The 26,119-nt window shown below is 47.3% G+C and overlaps 1 protein-coding gene across 3 annotated transcripts; it reads right to left on the bottom strand.

Moving 5' to 3' along the window:
* Positions 1 to 1,376: 1,376 nt before the first annotated feature.
* On the bottom strand, positions 1,377 to 23,589 carry Tmem39b (transmembrane protein 39B). Of its 3 annotated transcripts, none has more exons than XM_087904572.1 (9): positions 23,457 to 23,589; positions 19,983 to 20,109; positions 19,285 to 19,504; positions 18,613 to 18,696; positions 18,145 to 18,299; positions 9,879 to 10,215; positions 7,087 to 7,274; positions 3,283 to 3,403; positions 1,377 to 1,836 (listed from the first exon to the last, which is right to left on the bottom strand). In XM_087904572.1, the coding sequence occupies exons 1-9, from the start codon at positions 23,458 to 23,460 to the stop codon at positions 1,594 to 1,596; spliced, it is 1,479 nt and encodes a 492-aa protein (XP_087760698.1). In that variant the 5' UTR covers positions 23,461 to 23,589; the 3' UTR covers positions 1,377 to 1,593. The 3 variants fall into 3 exon arrangements, with proteins under 3 accessions (XP_087760698.1, XP_087760700.1, XP_087760699.1); XM_087904573.1 differs by lacking the exon at positions 1,377 to 1,836 and adding an exon at positions 2,357 to 2,796; XM_087904574.1 differs by lacking the exons at positions 19,983 to 20,109; positions 23,457 to 23,589 and adding an exon at positions 18,814 to 18,896 and having other exon boundaries at positions 19,285 to 19,423.
* Positions 23,590 to 26,119: the final 2,530 nt, after the last annotated feature.

The raw sequence follows: 26,119 nt of genomic DNA, 5'->3' as shown, positions 1-26,119 counted from the left end.
CAAGTTCTACCCCGTCCACCTGTCTACCCTGTGGCCATAAGTAGAAAGGCTAAGGTGTGGGCATCCCTGCATCCCTTCTCCTCAGAGCGTTCGAAACTATGCCTAGTGACCAGGTGACTTCCCACAGCTGTTTCTAGGACACAGCCTGTTCACAGTAACATCTCCCCATCATCCAGCCTCCATGTGATAGGGACCACACTCTGCTTGTCCTCACCCAACACTGGAGTGTCACAGACCTCCTAGCCTTTCCCCTCACCGGGGTGTTTTCCTCCTCATGCCCACTAGTGGCCAGTGTAACCCCAACTGCCACCTCAGAAGCATGGAGAGCACAACAGCCTCCCCCCCTGGGCTGCTCTTTTCAGGAAAAACTTTTTTTTTTTTTTTTTTTTTTTTGGTTTTTCAAGACAGGATCTCACTATAGCTCTGGTTATCCTGGAACTAGCTCTGCAGACAAGGCTGAGCTCAAACTCAGAGATCCAGCTGCCACTGCCTCCTGAGTGCTGGGATTAAAGATATGCGCTACTACACCTGGCTTAAAACAAGTTTTAAAATTACATTGATTGGGTGGAGAGTTGACTCAGCAGTTCAGAGCCTTGCTGCTTTTGCGAGCACCAGGGTTTGAGTACTGGCAAACATTTGGTGGCTCCCAAACCATCTGTAATTCCAATCTTGGGGGGTTCAATGTCGTCTGCTAACTTCCAGTGGCACTAGGCACACATGTACGGAGCATATAAGCAAAGCACTCATATACATAAAAATTAATCTGAAAATAAGTCAAAATTACATTTATTTGATGTGTGTGTGTGTGTGTGTGTGTGTGTGTGAGGGAGGCCAGAGGACAACTCACAGGAGCCAGTTCTCTCCTTCCATCACACTGAGTCCAGGGACTGCACTCTGGTTGTCAGGGTTGGTGCGAAGGACCTTGACCCTGTGAGCCACCTTACTGGCATTCCCTCCCCACCTCCCCACCATGAAGCAGTGTTCTGCTTGGCACCAGGCCCTGGGCAGGGTTGCAGTGACTGCATACTGGGAGAATCAAGACATATTCTACTAGGATAACAGGGGCACACCTTTCGGAGGATTTTTATACCCAGCTCTATCACTCCACAGCTGGATCACCACGGCAACTCATTAGAGCTCTGAGTTTCAGTTCACCCGTGGGAGTGACAGCACACATCTCCCTGTCACAACGATGACAAGGCCTGAAGGAGTATATGCAGAAGCGTCTGTACACAACTGACCTTCAGTTAGCAACAGCAATCAGTTACCACAGCCTCTGGGATCCACAGAAGCCACGAGGAGCTTCCCGGCGCAGAAGCCCACACCTGACTGTGCCTGACAGGCAGAAATAAGAGAAAGAACCACAGGACACAGGCTTGTTGGGAGTATAAAAATAAGACTTCTTTTCTTCTTATCACATCAATTATCAAAGAAAGAAACATTACAGTAACAAAAATACAAAGCTCTGGTGGATTTTTTTTGTTTTTGTTTTTTTGTCTTTTTTTCCCCACCCTTCCCAAACAAACCCAACAGCCCTTAGCCAGGAGGCCCTTAGGTGAAGCCTGGCTGCTGTCTCAAGGATCACCCTGGAGCTCAGGAGAACCGGTGGTCCAGGTCTCTCTGGGGACTGGCCGAGTACGAGTAGGCTTTGCCCAACACCAGGCGGTCCCGGAGCAGCTTGAAGAAGGCGTAGTAGTTGCTGAAGAGGATGAGGGCCAGGGAGATGGTCTGGTGCCACTTCTCAGAGGACATTAAGGAGTACAGCTGGTAGACAATGACAGCGCCCTCCAGCAGCAGGAGGATGTTAAGGATCCTCAGTGGGTTGCTGAAAAAGAACTACCCAGGGGAGGGTAGGCAGAGGCCAGAGGGCATGCTCCAAAATCTGTCCCTTGGATGAGGGGGTCTTGGCGCATGGTAAAGGGGACAAGCCCTTGGGGTCCTATGTGTATTTGGGTGGGGAAAGACTGTGTAAGGTCAGGGGTGAACTCTGCCACCTCATCTGTCTTTGCTTACAGTGTACTGCTGCTTCCGCATAAGCTGTTGAAGATACTTCTGGAAAGCCTTCTCTGAGAAAGAGGTCTTGCTTGCTATTTCAAACTCTTTCTGGCCTAAAATCAACTTTTCATTTATTTGTTAGCAGACTGGCCTTGAACACCTTCCTTGGCCTCCCGAGTGCTGGGATTAAAAACAAAACAAGCACCACCATACCCCGCTCAACTGTTTTTAATGTTAACCTCTGCAGTATTGTTGGACATGAACAAATCAGAATCCCCGCCTTTTTTTTTTTTTTTTTTAAACAGTGCTAGGGATTGAACCCAGGCTTTGTAAGTGCAACAGACTTTAGCAGCAAATCTGGTATCATCAGCAAGGAATGGCATTCCTTTATTTTTCATTGCTAGGCATCACAAGTACAGGAAGTCTGAGTACGCACTACAGCACCTCGACTGTGAGCACGGAGGACATAGTGACACCTCTTACAAGGACATGGAAGGAAAACAGAATGTAGAACTCAAGAAAAAAGTGTCCAGGAATCTCAGTCTGCAAGGAAAAGAACCACCAACTTGTAGCTGGGGGTGGGGGAGCTGAAGGGACCAGGATGCTGGGTTCAGGCCTGGGCAGTGAGTGTAGGAACAAGACTCTTCTCTCTCTGAGATATGAAGATGACTGCCCAGGTTAATGGTCTCCCAAGCTATGACCCTTAGTGCCCTGGCTCCACAGGGTCCTCCAGCTCCAGCAGAGGTCACTAGGAAGTAAAGGAATTCTAGGCCCTTGAAATAGAGAGGTGCCATGAAGTTTCTGTTGGAAAAGGGATTGGAGGCCATGAGCCTTACTGAGTTAGGGCAAGCAAGCCTGTTCCCTATGCTGACTCAGGCCATTTACATGAGTTCCCAAGTTTCTCAGTAAGTAAATAAGTTTCTCTTGAATATGTTAAACATGCATTGAATACAGCAGGGAATCAGCAGTATTATTTCCACTGCTAAGATCTCTCTGTCCGTCCTCCCTCCCACCCCCCTTTTTCTCAGTAGGCTTAAAGGCATGAGCCACCAGGTCCTGCAGAACCCTTTCTTTGATTGTATGAGCATCTCTTCCTCTAGTCAGTACTCTGCAGGCAAGGGAGCTGCAGTTATGCTGACCCGTGTGGACACCCTTGGGCTGCATGTGTGCACCATCCTCCTCTGGGCTTTGGAAATAGTGAAAACAGACATCATCATCCTGTTAAACCCACCCACTCCCTGTCCTGAAGATCAGGTACCACCCTCCTGCCCAGAAAAGAACACTCACGTGGAACCGGAAGTGGGAGACATCGGAGGGGATGGCGACATTGTAGTGGCCCACTGCTTTGTAGACATTCTTACTGTGCTTCACCAGCACACCCTGTGGCCACATGCATTCTTCAGTCCACCTGGAGGCACAGTCCAAGAGTACACTTTGTCGCCAGCTCATCCATGAAAATGGATACTAGAGAATCGGGCACGGGGTGGTCACTAGGACTCTACTTCCATTTCTATCGCTCTGACACTGGGACTCCGCCTCTGGTCCCAGCTGCCTCCTCTATAAAATGGGATAACAACCATAAGTAATTCACTGCACTGAGACGTCCAGGGGTGAGAGGTTAGGAAGAAAACCCTTTTCCCTTTCTACTTGCCTCACTTGTAACCTCCTAGGGGTCCACAGAACCAGGAATAAATGTTTAAAATGTCCTGAAGGTTTTGCAGGATCCCAGGGATTAGACATGACTTCTTGAGCTCCTATACAGCACCTTTGCCTTCTACTGCACTTCTCATATCCCTGCCTAAGTCACTCTCCCCAAACAAACTGATCTTCCTGATGCCCTGTCCTGAAAGGTTCTTTCTCATCTTTCCAAATCTAATATCCTCCAGAAAGCCTTTCTCAAACTCTTTACAAAACTGAGTATCTTGTATTGTTCCCTGAAGTTCCTGCTACTACTGGTCTACACTGCCCAGGGTTTGCCATCAGCTTGTTCCCCAGTCCATATCATTCCTTTAGAAGTAGACAGCATCTGCTCCATGCCTGTGTCCTCAGGGCATGCCACAAAACCTGGCACTGAGAAGCCAAATGAGAGCAGGGTATCTTCCGATGTCCTGTGGGATTCCAGGGACAGACCTCCAGCTATCAGCAGCTCTCGTGTACCCTATACTCCTGCCGCAGTGATTCATTCCCTTAAACATACGGCCACAAGGTAGAACACTGACTGAAAGAAGCTGGACACAGGAGTGATTACTTAGACCAGGGGTGGTATATGCCTTTAATCCCAGCACTTGGGAGGCAGAGGCAGGTGGATCACTGAGTTTGAGGCCAGCCTGGTCTACAGAACAAGTTCCAGGACAGCTGGGCTACTCAGAGAAATCCTGTCTTGAAAAAAAAAAAAACAACCAAACAGGAGTGCCTACTTATGATTTCATTTATATAAAGTTCTGGAATATGCAAACTAAATTTTATGTACAATTTCATTTATATAAGGCTCTAGAACTGGAAAATCCAACCTATGGTGAAAGAAAAGGTAGGCAGCTAGGTGTATGTGTGTGTGTGTGTGTGTGTGTGTGTGTGTGTGTGTGTGTATTGGGGGAGGTTTACTGGGAAGGACTATGAAGATTATTTTCTATGGAGCTAGAAATTTACTATACCTTGATATAGGTAGTAGGTTAAATGAATGTTTATGCCTTTGTCAAAACTAAAAGAGCTGGGAATAGTGGCACACACCTTTACTCTAAGCACTCAGGAGGCAGAGGCAGGCAGATCTCTGAGCTTGAGGCCAGCCTGGTCTACAGAGTGAGTTCCAGGAAAGCCAGGGCTACACATAAAAACCCTGTCTCAAAAAAAAAAAAAAAAAAAAAAAAAGGAAAAGAAAAGAAAAAAAAGAGAGAAAAAACAAATAAATAAAAACCCTCAAAGAATTGTAGAATTTGTAGTTTATATAGTATATTTCACTCTATGTAAATTTTACATAAAAAAACTAGGGCTAGAGCAATGGCTCAACAGTAAGAGCACCAGTTGCTCTTGAAGTTGGGTTAAAATCCCAGCACCCATGCAGTGGCTCACACCAGCTGTAGTTCCAGTTCCAGGGAATCCGACACCCTCTTCTGACCTCTGTGGTCACCAGATATGCAAAGAAAACACTCATATCCAGAAATGAATCTAAACAGTTAGAAAAAATAAAAATAAACACGAAACCTAGCCAGGCACTGCAATGGGAGAGAGGAGACAGCTGCATGCTACATGGGCGAGAGCCATGGTTTCCAGAGGCTTTTAGTCCTGGAATGAGTGACAGGAGACAAAGGAAAAGAAGGTAGCGGGTGAAGGGAGTGTGGTGTACAGCACTGAAAGGAGAGGTCCTTTACGGAGGAGGGCACCTGGGGTCATCTGGGTGCCCAGGAAATAAGGGAAGATAGAAAGAACATTCCAAGCAAAAGCTACCATGGGGACAGCTACCACAGGGACAGCTACCACGGGGAAAGTTACCATGGGGACAGCTACCACGGGGACAGCTACCACAGGGACAGCTACCACGGGGACAGCTACCACGGGGACAGCTACCATGGGGGACAGCTACCACGGGGACAGCTACCACGGGGACAGCTACCACAGGGAAAGCTACCATGAGGACAGACTGGATGTGGGAAAGCTACCACGGGGACAGCTACCACAGGAACAGCTACCACGGGGACAGCTACTATGGGGACAGACTGGATGTGGAAGTGCATAAAGCAGATGAGAACCAAAGAGGTCTGGTCTGGCTAGAGGCAAATGTGTGCTAGTATATAGGACAAAAAACAATGGGCTCATCAGCCCCAGTCAAGCAACCTGGAAGCTGTGCGAAGGGTCTTGATCTTAGTTGAGACCTGGGTTAGGTACAGACAGGGAGCATGCTTTCTTTCTTTCTTTTTTCTTTTTCTGGTTTTTTCAAGACAGGATTTCTCTGTAGAGCCCTAACTGTCCTGGAATTCACTCTATAGACCTCAAACTCAGAGGCTGCTTCTGCCTCCCAAGTGCTGGGATTAAAGGCATGCACCATTACATCCGGCTACATTCTCTCCTTCTACTCCTTCTTCTCTCCAGCATAGGTGGGTAAGCCAAGTCCTCTTATGGAGCATTCAGTAAGATCACTTCTCTCTGAACCTCCTAAACCTAGCAGGAAAAGGATCCTGATTGACAGGAGCATTAATACAAGGCACTTGGCCTTGGAGCTCTCTTGTGCTTCTACCTTAGCTGGCCTCCTCCTACAAAGCTGTCCTAGAAGCTTCCTCTCAGCTGGCTTCAGATGCAGGTATGAGAACCTTCAATGAGAGAGGATCAGTATAATCGCGACAGGGACTCAGTTGAAGGGCTGTGCAGGTATTAGGCACTGGTGAAGAACGAGGAGGCTGAAGAAAGGTTAGCTCAGCACCCCAGGCTCCTGTGCAGGGAACAGTGTTAGCCTGCAGCTAGGCCTTTTGCTCACAATCTTAGCTAATTCTCATGTGGTTACCTTCTTGCATCAGTCTGTGAACTTCTCAGAGATTTCATCTGTTGTTTCACCCCTACAGCTCTCCCTCACTGGCCAGGCTTTGCCATGAGCTAACAGAACTGCTTCTTGTCCTCAGTGAGGTTTTGAAAAGAACACACTGGAAAGGTTCTTTCTACTGTGCAAAGTCCTCTATAGCTCCCCTTAGCTTACAGGTCAAAGAGCAAGTTCCTCTGCCTGATGCAGAGCCCCAGGCCTGGGATGGCGTAGGTAGAAGTGAATGACAACTAAAGGAGCAGTCAATGCAATGGGGAAGGGATGAGTGAGCAGGAGTGATGACTGCATGCATGAGCAAGAAGTCAGAGAGTGAACGAGAAAGTCAGTGTGTCCCTGCATTATCACCCGTGCCCCTCCCATGTATAGCACACCTGCAAGCTCCCCACGGACAAAGAACAGATCTATCTAGAGCTCCACCACACTCTAGATACAAGTTCTAATATATAAGACAAGTTTAATAACTATTTGCTGGCCAACTGAATGAGCTAATGAGAAGATGGGAAGTAACTTCATACCGTGACTGGGAGAACTAGGGTAATTGGCCAGGGCAGGGTGGGGCAACTCACGGGTGCTGCAGCACGTTGGAGCAAAGAGCTGGGTCCACCTTTTGCCAGCAGCCCAGATGGGCAGCAGCCTTGTGCAGCAGGTCGCAGTAGCTGGCGGGAAGCAGGTGCTGCATGAGGATCACAGAGGTGCTGATGGACACCAGCAGGAAGAGCTCACAGGACCAACGCTTGTCATAGTAATGTGTATTCTGGGGAGAGCAGGAGGTGGGTGAGGCTCAGGATGTCCATGATGGCCTCACGCCCTCATCCTTCCCTGATTTGACCTAGAAGCCAGGGCGGAACCTTGGAGATTTCAGGATGGCCTGAAATCAACAATTATGGACCTTGGAAGGGCAGCTCAGCTCCCAAGGCCACCAGTTTCCTATGATGGAATACTGCTCTGCTGCCACCCACGCGGGGTCAGAGCATGCTCAGGGATCCAAAGGAAAGAGTGGAGCAGTTCGGCTCTGCTGTACATTAACAACTCTGGGACTTCTGGCAAATAATTTAACTCGTCTATGCTCTCCTTTCTTCTTTAGTTAGATGAGAGTAAGGGGAATCACCAGCAACCCAGGCATCAGAGAGATTCTGTACATAGCAAAGTTCTCTGCAGGCAGAGTCCTCAACACATCCAATTAAAAAAAAAACAATTTCATGTGGGGCTGGAGATGTGTCTCAATAGTTAAGAGCATTGACTGCTGTTCTTCCAGAGGATCTAGATTCAATTCCCAGTACTGACATGGTGACTCACAACTATTTCTAACTCCAGTTTCAGGAAACCTAATACCCTCTTCCGGCCTCTGAGGGCACCAGGCACATAAGTGGTACACAGACCCATACATGCAAAAACACCCACACATACAAATTAGAAAACAAATTATTTTATGTGATGTGTATGAGTATTTTGCCTCCATGTGTGTCTGTGTACCATGTGCATGCAGTACCTGCAGAAAACAGCTTTCAACCTCCAATATATTTTTTTTTTAATTCGATTTGTTTTTTGAGACAGGATTTCTCTGTGTAGCCCTGGCTATCCTGAAACTTGCTCTGTAGACCATGCTGACCTCAAACTCATGGAGATTCACCTGCCTCTGCCTCCCAAGTGCTGGGATTAAAGGTGTGGGCCATCACCACCCGGCTTCTAACTCCAACCTTTAAAGTTTATCCTGTGGCCAGAGAGCTGGTTCAGGAGGTAAAGGTACCTGCTTCCAGAACTGACAACCTGAGTTCAATCTCCAGCACCCAGATTGTGGAAGCGGAGAATCAACTCCCACAAGCTGACCAGTGACACACAAACACACACACACACCAATGTTAGCACAGTGCATCCCGGAGCAAGATTTCCAGTCTATTACAACTAAAGAGGTACCTTCCCAGAAGAAGCTGAGAAGAGAGGGGACACTTTTGAGGTCACTAAGATCTGATGACTCTTGGTTTCTTTCTTTCTTTCAAGATTTATTTCTTGCCAGGAGGTGGTGGCTCACGCCTTTAATCCCAACACTCAGGAGGCAGAGACAGGCGGATCTCTGTGAGTTTGAGGACAGCCTGGTCTACAGAGCTAGTTCCAGAATAGGCTCCAAAGCCAGAGTGAAACCCAGTCTCAAAAAACAAAAGAAAAAACAACAACAAAAAAATATTTTTTTAAGTGTATAAGTATTCTGCCAGCATGTACGTACATATACCACATGAGGCAGTACCTGCAGAGGCCGGAAGAGAGTAGCAGAGCTCTTAGAACTAAAGTTACAATCGTGAGACACTGCCGAGCTGTGGTGGCGCTCACCTTTAATCCCAGCACTCTGGAGGCAGAAACAGACAGATTTCTGTGAGTTAGAGGCCAGCCTGGTCTACAGAGCTAGTTCCAGGACAGCCAGGGCTGTTATACAGAGACAACTTGTCTCGAAAAACAAAAACAAACAAACAAAAAAGGACAATAACAATTACGAGACACCATGTGGGTGGGCACTGGGAACTGAACCCTGCAGGAGCAGCAGTGCACATGAACTGCTGAGTCATCACTCCTGCCCTAGCTCCTGACTTCTTTATCCAATGGCAAAACAGGACACTCAGACCCATGCCAAAGCAGCCACTGACTTACCAAGTCTCTTCCATTAATTAGGAGTTCTTGGATAGGTCACTCCCTTTAAGGTAACCTTATTCTCTTTATTCCAGATCTCCAGAGGAGATATCCAATCAAAACTGGTAGAGATGAGTCTGGGAAGATGACTCAATAGGTAAATCATTTGGTGCACAAGCAAGAGTAACTGACTTCCGGTTTCAAAACCTATGCTAGGTACGGTGGCTTGGCATCTGTATATTCAACACTGGGAAAGCAGAGACAGGAAGACCTCTAGGTCTAGTCAAGCTCCAGATTTAATGACAGACCATCTCAAGAAATAAGGTGGATGGGGCTGGAGAGATGGCACAGAGGTTAAGAGCACTGGCTGCTCTTCCAAAGGTCCTGAGTTCAATTCCCAGCAGCCACATGGTGGCTCATAACCATCTATGATGAGATCTGGCGCCCTCTTCTGGCCTGCAGGCATACACGCAGACAGAACACTGTATGCATAATAAATAATTCCAAAATAAAAAAAATACGGAACACTGTATGCATAATAAATAAAAACTACTGAGGAAGACACCCAATAACAATCTCTGGCTTCATGAACACACACATACATTCACAAATGCACTCTCACATGTGCGCGCGCACACCCCCCTCTAGAAAACAAGTAACGAAAACCCCAGGAGAGTTACTTATACAAGAGGGCTTGGGGGAGGGCGGCAAGCCTCTTTGCTTGTGTTGAGCTATGTACCTTGACAAACCACACAGGAACAAAGGCCACATAATAGGCACTCAGCATGGAGCTGACAAGCACTTCCTTCATGCGCCAATTGAAGTCCATTTTGAGGAACTCAACTTCATTGCGGATGAGGCTCGGTGACAAGCAGCAGGCATGGGTAGGCATGGCTTCTGGGCCATACAGCTGTCGAGTGTGCTGCTTCCAAGTCTCCCGCAGTGTCAGCAGGTAGTCCCGACTCCTTGCCAGGCCACTGACCGCCTCTCGGGGCCCCATGGAAGGCACATGGTTGAAGAGGTTCGTCTTGCGAAGATCATAGTTTAGCTGCAGGAACGGAATGTACATCCCAAACCTGCTGCAGAAGACAGTGATGAGGCCAGGTCTGTCCAAGAGTCAGAATCCCGACCCTCAACCTAGGGGCAGGGGGGCAGGGACACAACTCTGCTTTTCCCTCTGGGCCTCAGATCTCCTGGATACTCTGAGAGGAAAATTTACTAATTCTCCTATACCTCCGTCTTTCCATCCAAGTCAATGGTTGAAAACACATCTCAGCATCAAGCACATGCTAGAACTGAGGACACAGTAGGAAGCGAGAAGGAAGTTCTTTCCTGCATGGTGATAACTAACAATCACCATAGCACCCACATTCACTGAGCACAGTCTATGGTTCGGGCTAAGTCTTTTTTTTTCCCCCCAAGACAAGAATTTCTCTGTGTAGCTGTCCTGGAACTCACTCTGAAAACTAGATGGCCTCAAACTCAAGAGATCTACCTGTTTCTGCCTTCTGAGTGCTGGGATTAAAGACATACATGCTCCACCACCACCTGGCTCAGACTAAGTATTCTACATGCAACGTCTTCTTTTTATAAGAATAACAAGCCAGTGGTGGAGGAGCACACCTTTAATCCCAGCACTTGGGAGGCAAAGGGAAGCAGATCTCTGTGAGTGTGAGGCCAGCCTGGTCTACGGAGCTAGTTTCAGGATGGCTGTTACATAGAGAAACCCTGTCTTGAAAAATCAAAACAAAACCAAAGAATAAGGGTGAGAGAGCTGGAGTGTAACTCAGTAATTAAGAGTGCTTACACCTCTTCAAGCCAGGTTCGGTTCCCATCACCCATACATCCTGCAGCACACATAAATTCATAGGCTCAAACACATACATATAGATAAATGGAGAAAAAGACCGAAACAAAAAAGACTCTCAAAGACAAACCAGAGTAAAGGTAGAAAAAGATACTTTGGACATAAAAGGACATAAAACACATATTTCCCAGTCATTGCTAAGGCAATTACCTGACAATGCACTTAGCAAAATAAGGGAGAAACCCAAGAAGCATGGGATTTAAGAAAACATGCGATTCAGGAGGGCAGCAAGGAAGTCCCAGGCTGAGCTACGCAGCAGGCCTACAAAGCAGGCACTTCATTCTGGAGCAGGAGGATGGAGGCCTAAGGTGGGAGACCTCTGGCAGGGGAGGGAATGGGCTCCAGATAACAGGTGATATGCTGGAAGGGCTGGGTAAATGAGGATGTGATGACAGGCCATCTTTCTTTTGTCACCAAGAAACATGGCAATTACAAACTCCACTTAAGGGTTCTATTATGTAAATATGAAGCACACTAAAATATAGCATGAGTTTAAGGACTGATAGAATCGGAGAGAAACCGTCTGACTCTTACACTAGCAAGTCTTTTCACGAGGCCCAAGACCATAGCCTAGGAACTACAATGAATGTTATTTTTGCACTCTTCCTAAGGCAACAAACTTAGTGGTTTTAACTTTTATAATTAGCTTCAGACAAAGATGGAGAGCTTAGATGTGGTTATATAAGAGAATGTGAATACCAATCTTGACACATAAATGCCTATAGTCACCAGGAAGTGAGAGGAGGAAAGAGAAAAGAACGGGGGATGGCTAGAGTCCTAATATTTTTTCTTAAATAAAAAAAAAATCTAATCATATGTATACGGTAGTGTGTACATGTGAATATGTGCATGTGTGACTCCCAGAGTCCAGAAACAGAGTTGTATCCCCTGGAGCTAGAGTTACAGGCAGTTGTCAGCCACAAACATGGGTACTGAGAACTGAACTCCTGTCCCCAGGGAGAATATGTGCTGTTAACCACTGAGCTGAGCTCCAGATTGTAGGGAATCAGCGTGCATGTGCTCGCACGCTGTGTGTGGTATGCTTGTGGATGCACTCATCTCCAGTCCAGGTATCTAAGAAACAGAAACAGCGCTGATTCCTCCTTAGAAGGGAAACGAGATGACTGGGAGGTAGCAGCAGTCAAGGTAGAATTTTTCAATTTACACTATTATATCTTCTTTTGTTTGGTTGGGTTTTTTTGTTTGTCGAGACAGGGTTTCTCTGTAGCTTTGGAGCCTGTCCTGGAACTAGCTCTTGTAGATCCGAGTGCTGGGATTAAAAGCGTGTGCCACCACCACCCGGTTTACACTATTATATCTTTCTTCTTCTTCTTATATCTTTTGATTTAAAAATTATTTACTTTTAGGGCCAGGCGGTGATCCCAGTACTCAGGAGGCAGAGGCAGGTGGATCTCTGTGAGTTCAAGGCCAGCCTGATCTACAGAGTAAGTTCCAGGACAGGCTCCAAAGTCACAGAGAAACCCTGCCTTGAAAAAGCAAATAAACAAACAAACAAACAAATAAAATATTTGCTTTATTTCATGAGTGTTCTGCCTACACGTATGCCCAAGGATACCAGAAGAGTGTTTATGGATCTTTTGCAACTGAAGCTACAGTTGTCAGTATCATGTGAGTGCTGGGAATGGAACCCAGAGCCTCTGGATGAGCAGCCAGAGCATGTAACTGGCTACAGAGGAAGATCCTGTCTCAACACATGCTCCCCTGAAAACCCCAAACATTAAATAAACAAGACAAACAAACAAATAAGTCAGGCAGTGGTGGTGCACACCTTTAATCCCAGCACTTGGGAGGCAGAGGCACATGATATCTTTGAGTTCCAGGCCAGCCTGGTCTACGGAGTGAGTTCTAGGACAGCCAGTGCTACACAGAGAAACCCTGTCTCAAAAAACCAAAAAAAAAGAAAAAAGAGAAAAAAACCAACCAAAAAAACAAATATAAATCCCACTAAAACAACTTAAATTATATGAATATATTGGCTAATAATAAAATTACTAAGAGTTTTAAGTGGCAATCAAAGGTATAGATATAATAATTTAAGTAGTGAGACATGGAGGAACATGCCTTTAGTCCCATTAGAGAATCAGTGGCAGATGCAGCTCTGTAAGTTTGATGCCAGCTTGGGCTACACAATGAATTAGATCTGGGTCAGGTAGGGTTATACAATGAGACCTATTTCAAACAAATAAATAAAGCAAAAAAATAAAAAACACTGTAAGTAAAAGTTTTTATTTATTTATTTTGGGTTTTTAGAGTCAGGGTTTCTCTGTATTGGAGCCTGTTCTGGAACTAGCTCTTGTAGACCAGGCTGGTCTTGAAAGTACCTACCTGCCTCTGCCTCCTACCACCTGGCTGACTGTTGATTTTTTTCGAGATAGGGTTTTTCTGTGTCCCAGAACTCACTTTGTAAACCTGGCTAGCATTGAAGTCAGAGATCTGCCTGCCTCTGCCTCTGGAGTGCTAGGATGAAAAGTGTGCACTATCACTGCCTGGCTTTTTAATTATTTACTTTTATTGTAAGGGTATCAGGTCCTCTGGAACTGGAGTTACAAACAGTTGTGAGTTGTCAAGTGGGTGCCGGGAACTGAACCCAGGTCCTCTAGCAGAGCAGTCAATGCTCTTAGCTACTGAGCCATCTCCCTAACCCCCCAACTCTCCTTTTTAAGACAGGGTCTTGCTTTTGTGTAGTTCTGGCTGTCCTTGAACAACATAAGGCTGGCCTCAAACTCTGCCTGCCAGCCAAGTGCTGTGATTAAAGGCCTACACCATTATACCCAGCTTTTGGGGGTGGGGTGGAAGGTCTCATGTAGCCCAGGCTAACCTCAACTTTGCTATGTAGCTGGTAAAAACTCTCCTGCTCCTAAGTGCAAGGATTATAGGACTGTACCATGACTCCCAGCTAAGAAACTTACTTTGCCAGACAATGGTGGTTCATACCTTTAGCCTCAAAACTCGGGAGGCAGAGGCAGGCAGATCTCTGATAGTTGAAGGCCAGCCTAGTTAATAGAGTGAATTCCAGGACAGCCAGGGCTGCATAGTGAAATCCTATAGCAGGGAACTAGAAATCTGGATGGTGCAATTGGAGGCTGTTTTATCTTTTTAACTATATTAATTTACTTTTTATATTAATTTAACTTTTTAACTATATTAATTTATTTACTGTTTTGTTTTCTTTCTTTCAAGACAGGATTTCACTGTTTAGCTCTGGCTGTCCTGGAACTTGTTCTGTAGAGCAGGCTAGCCTCAAACTCAGTGATCCACCTGCCTCTGCCTCAGGAGTGCTGGGACTAATGGTTTGTGCCTCCACTGCCTGGATTAATTTAGTTACTGGAAGCAGGGGGTGAGCAGGGAGGGAGGCACGCCATAGCACACCTGTGCATGTCAGAGGACAACCAGAAGGAGCCGGTTCTCTCCTTAGCCATGTGGGTCCCGGGGTGTCAGGGGAGCACCTTTCCTCACCAAGCCATCTCACTGGCCCAGTGTGTTAAAGTTTATGACAAATGTAGGGGAAATACTCTTTGTGCAGTGGTTCTAATCGCTGGAAATCCACTGTGCGCTAATACTGAAGGGGTGAAAAAAGTGTGCACTTGTTACAAGGGAAAGACAGAATCTCTAAAGTCTCACAAACAGACAAATCCAAGTGTGGAAACGCGAGGACCAGTGAGAGGGCTCAGCAGGCTAGGGGCTTGCGGCCAAGTCTGACATCCTGAGTTTGGCCAGGGAAGCCCCAGGGTGGAAGGAGAACCTACTCTTGCAACTTAACCTCTAGCACTGCAGCGCACACACCACTCTACACACGCAAATAGATAAAATCCTCTGTTTCCTTTCTTACAAACAGGGTTTCTCCTGCTAGGCAGTGGCGGTGCACAACTTTAGTCCCAGCACTTAGGAGGCAGAGCCTGAAAGATCTGAATTCAAGACCAGTCTGGTTTACAGAGCCCAGGATACCCAGGGCTACAGAGAAAAACCCATTTCATAAAACCAAAATAAACAAATAAAATGAAATAAATAAAAAGGCAGGCGGAAGGAACAAAATAGGGCTTAACTGTATAGTTGTGACTGGCCTGGTCTTCAATATACAGACCAGGCTAGTCTCAAACTCAAAGAATTCCACCTTCCTCTGCCTCCAGCATGCTGGGATTAAAGGCATGAACCTCCACATTCAGCAAATAAAATAAGAATTTAAAAAAAAAGTGGCGGTGGAGGCACACAACTTTAATCCCAGCACTCGGGAGGCAGAGGCAGGTGGATCTATGTGAGTTTGAGGCCAGCCTGGTCTACAAGAGCTAGTTCCACGACAGGTTCCAAAGAAAAACCCTGTCTGGGTAAAAAAAAATCCCAATAAACACAGTGTATATCCATTACAGGTATTTTTTAAATTTTTTTTTAAAGATTTATTTATTGGTTATATACAACATGTTTTCCTGCACACCAGAAGAGCGCGTCAGATCTCATTATAGATGGTTGTGAGCCACCATGTGGTTGCCAGGAATTGAACTCAGGACCTCTGAAAAAGCAGTCAGTGCTCTTAACCTCTGAGCCATCTCTCCAGCCCCCCATTACAGGTATTTTGTTCCCCACAAATTCACCTACCCATAAAATGTTAGCACAACACAGGAGTGCTTCAAGGAAAGACTGGAAGAAACCAAAGGAACTAGACAAGGCGAACCCTGCTTGCTTACTAGAAATATCAGTTATATACCATCACATGTGGTATGATATGAATATTAAAAAAGTCTAGTGATGGGTGTGGTTGCATACACCGGTCACCCCAGCACTCTGGAGGCACAGGTAAGAGCATCAAGAGTTCAGAGACACAGCTTGAACTCAGCTACACAGCAAGCTGGAGCCAGCAAGGACTACACAAAATCCTGTCCAAAAAAACCAAAACCAAACCAAATCAATACAGCTTCTGTAGAGGGCCAGGGATGTAGCTCAGCTGCAGGGTGCTTGTTTGAAATGCACGAGCTTGTAGGGTTCATTTCTAGTACCACAAAACTAAGAAACACAACAATTTTGGTTTTTCAAGACAGGGTTTCTCTGTGTAACAGTCCCAACTGTCCTGAAACTCACTTTGTAGACCAGGCTGGCCTCAAACTCTGCCTCTGCTTCCCAAATCCTGGGATTAAAGGTGTACATCACTACCACCTGGTACAAAAAAGGCTTTTAAAAGACAGATGTCAGTCACATAATTAAAATCTAAAAGTGAAGGAGTAGAGCGCTTGCCTAGCATACAGGAAGTTCCGGGTTGGGATCCCCAGCACCACATATGATGGGCACAACGGCAAAAACCTGTAATTCGGCACTCCTGAGGTGGAGGCGAGGGTCAGCTTCAAGGTTAGCCCTCAAATTCAAAGTCAGGCTAGTATATAAAAACCTCTCTCTTGGGGATGATAGCTCAGTGGTTAAGACTTGTTACTTGGGCTGGAGAGATGGCTCAGTGGTTAAGAGCACTGGCTGCTCTTCCAGAGGTCCTGAGTTCTAATTCCCAGCAACCACATGGTGACTCACAACCATCTGTAATGATATCTGGCGCCTTCTTCTGGCGTGCAGGCATACATGGAGGCAGAATGTCATATACATAATAAATAAATAAATCTTTTTTTTAAAAAAAAAAAGACACTTGTTACTCTTTGTAGAAGACTTGGAAGACTTGGGTTCGGCTTCTAGCACCCACATGGCAATTCATAACTGTCATAACTCCAAATCCGAGGGATCTGACACCACCTTCCTGCCCCCAAAGGCACTTCATACACATATGGACACGCAGTCAAAATACTCATAGACTTAAAGACTGGTCTGTGCGTGTGTATTTTTGTTTTGTTTCTTTCTGAGACAGGGTTGCTCTGTAGATCTCTGGCTGTTGTGGACTGTTCCTTTATAATGTGTGAAGATGTGTCACTGTGATTGGTTCAATAAAAAGCTAAACAGCTAATAGCTAGGCAGGAGGCATGAGCAGGACTTCTGGACAGCTCTGGGAAGAAGAAAGACAGGGTCACCAGTTGTGTGCAGAGAGGTAAAAGCCACAGTTTATGTGGCAGTACACAGATGAATAGAAACAGGTGGATTTAAGTTATAAGAGCTAGTGGGACAAGCGTAGGCCATAGGCTGAGCTTTCATAATTAATAATAAGTCTCTGTCTTATTTTTGTGAGCTGGCAGCCCAAAGAAAAATCTGTCTACATCTAGCTGTCCTGGAACTCACTCTGTAGACCAGGTTGCCCTTGAACTCACAGAGATCCAGCCTCTCTACCTCCTGAATGCTGGGATTAAAGGCGTGCGCCACCACCACCTGGCTGATAAATACCTTTTAAACTCACAAAAATCCTACTTATAATACAGCAGGTGTGACAGGACACCTACACCAGCATGTTCTTAGTCCTGGAGGGTAGGAAACCGAAGGACCTAGCTCTGAGGCTTTCCAAGACCCAGAAAGGACAAGGTCAGGAAGTAACTGTTAATGCCCTGGTAGCCAGAAGACTACTGGATTCTGGACCGGAAAAGGGCAGTTCTTCCCAGATACCATCTCTCCATCTTGAACAATTGAATTTCCGGTGGGGCAGGCAAGTGAGCTAAGCAGACACCAAGACAAACATACATGTGCTTATGCAGACACATATACACACAGGTATATTTCACACACAGACATGCATAGAGACATGTAAACAAAGACATGGAGAAGCATCAGGAGATTTCATAAACACTGAGGGGGGAGAGAGAGAAGGTGAAAGGGGAGGGGGATGTGAGTGATGCAGAGAGCAGAACCCCGCCCCCTCGGGGGAAAAAAAAAGAGAGAAAGGAAAGACAGAGAGACAAAGAAAACCCAATCATTTCCGTCTGCAAATGTTCCCCTGGGTATTCATTAGATCTGAATCCCATTCCAACCTCCTACCAGGAGAGATGGAATAGCTTATACCATTTCAATTTCTTCTGCAAAAGAAAAAAGCTAATCACCCTGATCTCAGGAGATGTCACTAGACATCGTAAGAGGTTACTGCTGCTGCCTGCCTGCCTGCCTGCGAGTCCTCAAGATATGGAGGGAGACCTGATAACCCAACCATACAGAGGACAGAGTCAAGCGTCTGGTGCTAGGCAGTGAGGGCTGAGGTGAGGGTACTCACGGATAGCAGAGGAACAGGAGGTTCAGGAAGGAGTAGGTCCTGAAGAGGTGGATGAGGGACCGGCACAGACTCCAGCCTGTTGCCGTGAGAACGGTGAAGCGTGTGAGGAACAGCAGGATGGAGCGAAAGAGGGAGACCTTCCCCCTCTGAGAAGCCTGGGTCGGGGTGAGATATGACAGGATGGGGCCTTGGATGGAGGCCACAGAAGCCATGCCCAAACCCCACTGAACATGGCCTATAATCCCACCCAGGGAAAGGTGCACAGCAGGCTGGGAGGAGCCCAGTACAGTCAGTCTTCCTGATGCCCAGTGGGTTGGGAGAGCCAATGAACACCATTACCATTCTTCAGATAAGTCCATGAGGACCTCAAAGAAATGCCTTAGGTTAAGGGTTAGGTGTTGCCTTCTTGGCATCCCAGGGGAAAAGGGGAGTCCCAAAGTCCCTGGCCAGCCTCTAGGACCCAATCACCTCCTTCACGATGGACCCAATGAAGCGGCGGCCCAGCACAATGGTGGTCACCATCAGCAAGTTGAAGTCGATCAGGTGGAAGTTCTGTCGGGGCAGAGGCCTGGGGGTCACATGGGCCCCTTCTCCACACACAGGTTTTTCTCATACCCATTACCTCCCACTGCCCAGTCCTTTCCACAGAGACTGTCCCCATTCTCTGACCTTCATTGGCCTCCAGCTGACTCAGGCCAGGAAATTACCTAGAGGAGTAGAACAGGACCCAGAGAAGGGAAGTGGGACAGTCCCTGGGGATAAGAGAGTGGTGTGTGAGCATTCTTGCTCTAACACCCATGTTCCTGAACCTCCTCTTCTGTCCAGGGTTCTTTCCACCCCTGGAACATTCATACAGGCCCATGACTCAGCTCTCAGACAGGCCTTAAGACCCAGTCTGTGTCAGATTCAAATCTGTGCCCAGCAGAGTCCTAAGCACACTAGAAATAGTTAAGAGTCATCAGTTCTGTTCCCTCTACCTTCATCAGGCCCAGTATGGAACCAGGTATATAGTGTTGCTTGGTAAGCTATGCTAAATTTAAGCCAAGCAACACGCACACGCGCGTACACGCGCACACACACACACACACACACACACACACACACACACACACACACACACGACCATGATTGAGCACATACCAGGGAGGTGTGGGAGGGTGGGTGGGAGGGTGGGTACCACCAGACTGTCTTATAGATGTTGATGTAGTGCACGAACAAGGCTATCAGCTGGCAGAAGAAGAGCTGGAGCTCAAACAGAATGCTGGCCTGGACTGGCAGCTCGGGAATCTTGCAGTGCTGTAGAGGCACAACTGTCTGGGCGGCCAGTGGAGGGCTGGAGAGGCCTGTCCCAGAACTGGTCCTGGAGGGAGAAAATAGTAACATCAGGAGCGAACCTGAGGACCCGATGGGAAAAGCTTCTGGATACAGGCCTGCGGACTCCAACAGCTCACAGGGATGGAGTCCTCCTTAGCTTGCCCGGGAGACAAAGGACGTGAGAAAAGAGCCTTTCCTCCCAATTTGATTCCAGTCTCCCACACTTCCCAGGAGTTATTAGGTTTGCTTTACAGATTAGGAAAAGGCGGTCCAGAGGCAGATGGCAACCTGTGCAAGCAGCCATCAGTAAACCAGGACTAGAACTCAACTGGAACCGAGGGCTGTGTCTGTTCTACCCAGTCTCATGGCATCTCCCCAAGAGAACACCCTCGAAGCTTGCTCTGGCTTTTGTGGCTACTCAGACCCCTCTAACTCCATCTGATATGTAGGACACAGTGCATCCTAACATCCAGTAAGGGATACTGGCCTCCACACTGCCACAGGAAGGAATGAGAGGGGCTTACCTGGCTCGAGAACGGACGCTGGTCACAGATGCACTGGAAGTATGGCCTCCACCAGAGGCCCCTGAAGATCCTGGCTCACAGAGTGGATTTCGACAGTAAGACGTCCTGTTGGGACCTCTTCGTCCTCCTGTAGGGCACATGTCAAGGATGACAACAATACTATCTTTCAATGAACTGGTATTTCATTGTCTTCCTTTCTTCTGTTTGATTTTTGAAACAGTGTCTCTTTATGTAAGCCTGGCTTTCCTGGAACTTGCTATGTTGGGGAGGCCAGCCTTGAGTTCATGTATTCACTTTCTTACTCAAACTTCAGGGGCCTATAAAGCAGATCTCACCTGTTGTTCTCTGCCGTGCACCCCATCCCTCCCTGTGCTTTAGCTAGCGCGCTTCTCTCCCCTCTCCCCAGTAAGTCATCCTGTACCTTTGGTCAGGAGAGCTCTTCCTAACGGCACTTTTTAATTTATTTTTCTTCTTCTAGTGGAAATTTTCCATTTTTATTTTACTTGGTATTACCCTGTGTGAGAGAGTGCATACCACATCGTGCACAGAGAGGTCAGAAGTAACTTCTGGGAGCTGGGTTCCAGGGACTGAACTCAGGTCGGCAGGTCTGCACAGGTCTCTACCTTGTTCTTGTTACTTTCAAAATCAGGACCTCTCATTGGTCTGGGACCTGCCAATTAGGTTAGGCCAACTGGCCAGGGAGCCCCAGGACCCACTGGTATCAGTTTCCACAGTGCTGGGCTTACAAGCTCATGCCACCACACTCAACTTTTTTACATGGGTTCTGGGGATCAAACTCAGGTCGTCATGCTTGAATGGCAACTACATTACACACTAAGCTATCTTCGCAAGCCTTCTTTTTAAAAAAAAAATTCATTTCTTTCTTAAACATACTAAGCACATGTTCTACCACTAAGATTCATCACCAGCAAATGTCACCTTACTGACAATTGTTTATGTTCATGTATGTGTACCTATGTATGTTTGTGTGTGTGTGGCTGAAGGCCAGAAATTTAAGACCAGTGTCTTTTCATTTTGTTTTTTTTTTGGGGGGGGGTAGTGATTTTTGGTTGTTATTGTTTTTGTTTTTTGTGTTTTAAAGGAAAGGTCTCTCTGTTATCCTGGAACTCACTCTGTAGACCAGGCTGGCCTCAAACTCAAGGATTTAACTGTCTCTGCCTCTCAAACCCTGGGATCAAAGGTGCTTGCCAGCACTGCCCAGTCAGTGACTTTTTGATGATGCTCCACTTTGTTTACTGAGACAGGGTCTCTTGTTGAGCTCAGAGCTCATCATTTCACTAACCAGTCTGCCCCAGGGATCCATTTCTGCCTCCCAAGTGCTGGGATTGATTACGGGTGGGTTGCCACACCCGCCCAGGCAGCTTCAGATGGGTGCTGGGGACCCCAGCTCTGCTCCTCAAGCTTGCACAGCAGGCACTTCATCCACTGAGCCTTTCACTAGCCCCCCAACCCCGTTTCTGAAGGGTTGCCTCCATTACTCTCTCTAACTTCTATTTTTTTTTCCCACAATTCAATCCCTGAAGTGGTCTTTGTTGTTGCTGTTTTTCGAGATAGGGTTTCTCTGTAGCTTTGGAGCCTGTCCTAGAACTCACTCTGCAGACCAGGCTGGTCTCAAACTCATAGAGGTCCATCCGCCTGCCTCGGCCTCCCAAGTGCTGGGATTAAAGGCATGTACCACCACTGCCTGGCTGAAATTGTCTCTCTTTTTTTCTTAAGTTTTTTAAAAATTTATTTTATGTGTATGAATGTTTTGCCTGCATGTATGCATGTGTACCACATTTGTGCCCAGCGGGTGCAGAAGTCAGAAGAGGGTTTCAGATCCCTGGAGCCAGAACTCGAGATGGCTGTGAGTCATAATGTGGGTGCCAGGAAATTGAACCTAGGCTCTCTGCAAAGAGTAACAAACACTCTTAACTGCCGAGCAATCTCTCCAGGACCTCTGAAATTATCTTATTTGTTATCATGTTTACTGTCTCGGCCAGGCAGTGATGGCGCATGCCTTTAATCCCAGCACTCGAGAGGCAAAGGCAGGTGGATCTCTGTGAGTTCGAGGCCAGCCTGGTCTACAAGAGCTAGTTTCCAGGACAGGCTCCAAAGCTATAGAGAAACCCTGTCTTGAAAAACAAGTGAACGAACAAAAAACCATGTTTACTGTCTCACTAAAATGGAAGGTCAGTAAATTAATTTTTTAAAGCAACTCACTATGTAGCATAGGGTAGCCTAAAACTCACAATCTACCTGCCTCAGCCTCCCAAGGGCTGGGATTTCAGGCATGTGCCACCAGACTGTATATGCCTTTGTCACTGCTGTTTCTTTATTCCAGTTTACTGGGGAATATATCGATAAGTGGATAGTAGCAGTGAGGTGGTATTTTCAGAATAGTAAACTGAGTTTCCAGGATGCAAGAGGCAGTAAGTAGAAGGCTCTGAGTCATGAGCTTCTCAGCTCTGGTATCTGCCGCACTTCATCTGGATATGAGTCTCCAGTAATTTACGATCTAGTCGGATATGAGACAAGTTTTTCCTCTAGGGCTTTGAGATCTAACTCAATGATCCAAGGCCTGAGCTTAACGGAATGGCCTCTGAGGCAGTGCCATGGTAGGGTATCCAAAACTTAGATTTTACAAAGCTATATCCTTAAGCTTAGTGGTCTAGCCTAAGATGCCGGGCAGCAACCTGCACACAGCTCCCAAATCCTTAACTGAAGTTATAACTTGTTCATCTTCCTCATGGCAACACTGTAGCCTCCATTCATACATAATGTGTCCATGCTTCCCTGGCTCTGAGGGTTTTCTGACAGGTCTTCAAAATGTGCATGTCCAAAGCTCTGACCTCACCAAGCCTCCACACCGGAAGCTTTGTTCATATACTGTTATATTTGGCTTGGAAAACCCCACATAGCCCAAGAACTCTGCCCACGCCCACTCTTTTAGAAGCTCAGCACCCACATAAAGTCCTCAGCCCAGGAACCCCCATCACACACAACTGTCACCCCAAAGACTGCGCCCACATGCTAGTCAAAGCTCTCGAGGACTAGAAGCTTGGCTCAAAATGGGCTATCTTCGGGGGCTGGGTCTCCCTACTGTCCCATAGCCCGCAGCGTAAGCCCCTTTAGTCCAGAAGGTTCTCTGTCACACCGGCGCCCACCCGTACCCTTAGGTCGCAGCCCGTCTCACCCCCGTCAACCCCCACGAAGCCCAAGTGTGTCCGGTCCCCCCCATCCATTCCCCCCCCTCCCCCGCCGCAGTCCCCCCCCCATGGTCCGGGCCTCCTCTTTTTGGAAGCTCCACCCACCACGCAGTGTCCCGCCCCCTCAGGACCGGAGGGGCGGGGTCCGGTCTGCGCCGCGTCCTTCCCCTCCCCCTCCCCGCGGCTCCGGTCCGCGTGGGGCGACGGCTAGCAGCCGAGCCACCCCTATCCCGCGGCCCCGGCGAGCCCAGCCAGCTCTGCTCACCCATCTCCTTCCCCCGGCGCTCTCCGCTCGCCGCCGCAGCTCCTGCGGGCAATATGTCGGTGGCGACGGCGGCCGGGAGAGGACTAACCGCCGCAGCCTAGGCCGGGTATCAGCCGCGCGCTCCCGCCAGCTGCTCAATTTGCATACTAGGCGGGCTGGGACCGGGAGCGCGCTTCTTAAAGGGGCCGTATGATCAAAGGCTGTGTTTGCGCTCTTTGTTTAGCCTTCCCCACGCCTTTCCTGCAGCAGCTGCTGAAGAAATTCTGAGAGCCACGGACCCACCTCCTGTGTTTCTCCCCATTTCTTTTCAGGCGGTCTTCCGCTGCTGCCGAAATCCTATCCTTGAGCACCACAGTCACCTCAAATTCAGCGCATCCCAAACTGGATTCCCCCTACTCTCTCCTTTTATTTTACTTAGGTCAACCCCAGCGAAAGCCTAGAAGTCACTTTCCTTTTCCTCCAAAATGCTATCTACATCTAGTCTTTGACCTAGTCTTGCTGACCCTAAGCTCTAAGCATCACATTTATTCCACTGTTTATTTCACTGCCACTACCTTAGTTTATGGCCTGTGCCATCCATTTTCCAGCTTTGAATTTATATTCTTGGTTACCAATAATAATCACCTATTAGGGTTTGTTTTTTCAACATTTTAAAATTTGGCGTGCGGGGGCGGCATGTAGCAGTGGAGGTCGGAGGACAACTTGTAGGAGTCGAGTTTCTTTTCCTACCATGTAGGCACCCCAGTATCAATTTAAGGCTGTTGACTTGATGGTAAGAATCAACAGCCCTTTGATTTTGGGTTTTGAGAAGGAGACTCTGGTAGCCCAGGCTGACCCCTCAACTTGCTAAGGATTGGAGGATAACCCTGAATTTCTGATCTTCTGCCTCTTCCTCCTGAGTGTAGGGATTATTACTCACACTAGGATAGGCTTATGCAGAGTTGGAAATCAAACCTAATGTAAGCATTCTCTACCTCATAGGTGCTGAAGATTAAATGAGGTAATCCACATAGTACCTATTTTAATCAGTGTTAGCAATCATTATATTTGGCAAACATTTAACAGGGGAAGGAAGGCTATAAAACAAAGTATCTGGTGGAGAGGGGAAGATTCTAGACAGAGTGCAAGGGCACTGTTATGTTTAAGAAGTAACAACGAGCTAGGCAGTGGTGGCGCATGCCTTTAATCCCAGCACTCGGGAGGCAGAAGCAGGCGGATCTCTGTGAGTTTGAGGTCAGCCTGGTCTATAGAGTGAGTTCCAGGACAACCAGGGTTGTTACACAAAGAAATCCTGTCTCAGGGAAAAAGCAAGACAACAAAAAATGAGTAACAGCCGGGCGGTGGTGGCGCACGCCTTTAATCCCAGCACTTGGGAGGCAGAGACAGGTGGATCTCTGTGAGTTCGAGGCCAGCCTGGTCTACAAGAGCTAGTTCCAGGACAGGCACCAAAACAACTACAGAGAAACCCTGTCTCGAAAATCAAAAAAAAATAAAAAATGAGTAACAAGAGGGCTTGAGAGATGGCTCAGGGACTAAGAGCACTGGCTGCCCTTCCAGAGGTTCTTAAAAAAAAAAAGCAGCAAGAAGGGGGATGGAGAAATGGCTCAGTGAGTAAGAGTACACACTGTTTTTACGGAAGACCCTTAACTCCAGCATCTCAGTGTACACTTGTCAACTTGACACAAGCCAGGGACATCTATGAGAGAATGATAACTGTATCTATCAAATTGGCCAATAGGCAAGTATGTGGGGCATTTTCTTGATTGATTGATTGATGTGGGAGGGCCCAGCCCACTGTGGGTAATACCACAGGTGGTCCTAGGATATATAAGAAAGCAAACTGATCAAGCCATCGGGAACACACCAGTAATTATTCCTCCATGACCTCTGCTTCAGTTCCTGTCTCCAGGTTCCTGCTCTGACTTCCCTTCATGATGGACTACAGCTGTAAGCTGAAATACACCCTTTCCTCCCCACACTCCTTTTGCTCATGGTGGTTATCATGGCAACAAAAACCCAACTAGGATACAGGAGAGCCTGTCTCTGAGGGTACCAGCACTCATGCTCACACACACACCACAGTCTCAGTTAACCTTTAATAAAGAGGAGCCAGAGAGATGGCTCACCGGTTAGCACAACTTGCTGTTCTGGAGGACCCAGACTCAATTCCCAGCACCTACATGGCAGCTCTCAACTGCCTGTACTCCAGTTCTAAAGGATCTGATCCTGTCCTCATGCATGCATACACTGGAAACAGGTAAAACACCTGGCATCCTGAGGACACAGTGATGACAATTTGCTACTCCCTGATGGGGGAAACAAGTTCTTGTAGACCAGGCTGGCCTCGAACTCAGAGATCCATCTACCTCTGCCTCCCGAGTGCTGGGGTTAAAGGTGTGCACCACCACCACCCGGCTGAGGAATAAATTTGCTATAGTTCAAGGGTTTTGTTCAATGTTCTAGTGTCTGCCTATTGTACATAAGGCCCTGAAATTCATCTCTAGCACTACCATATTTTTTAAAGCGTGCTTTGCCACACAGGAATAGGTAACTGCCTGTAGAGTTGGTAGGAAAATGTCTATGAATGTGTATTATAGATGCTCCTCCAAAAGTGAATTCTCAGGAGCTATTTACTGAATTGACTTGGCATGCATACAACTCAG

The sequence above is a fragment of the Myodes glareolus genome, chromosome 3 (genome assembly GCF_982192425.1).
Source record: "Myodes glareolus chromosome 3, mMyoGla1.1, whole genome shotgun sequence".
NCBI lineage: Eukaryota > Metazoa > Chordata > Mammalia > Rodentia > Cricetidae > Myodes > Myodes glareolus.
The sequence above is the reverse complement of the archived record's forward strand: the minus strand, read 5'-3'. Positions and strand labels throughout refer to the sequence as shown.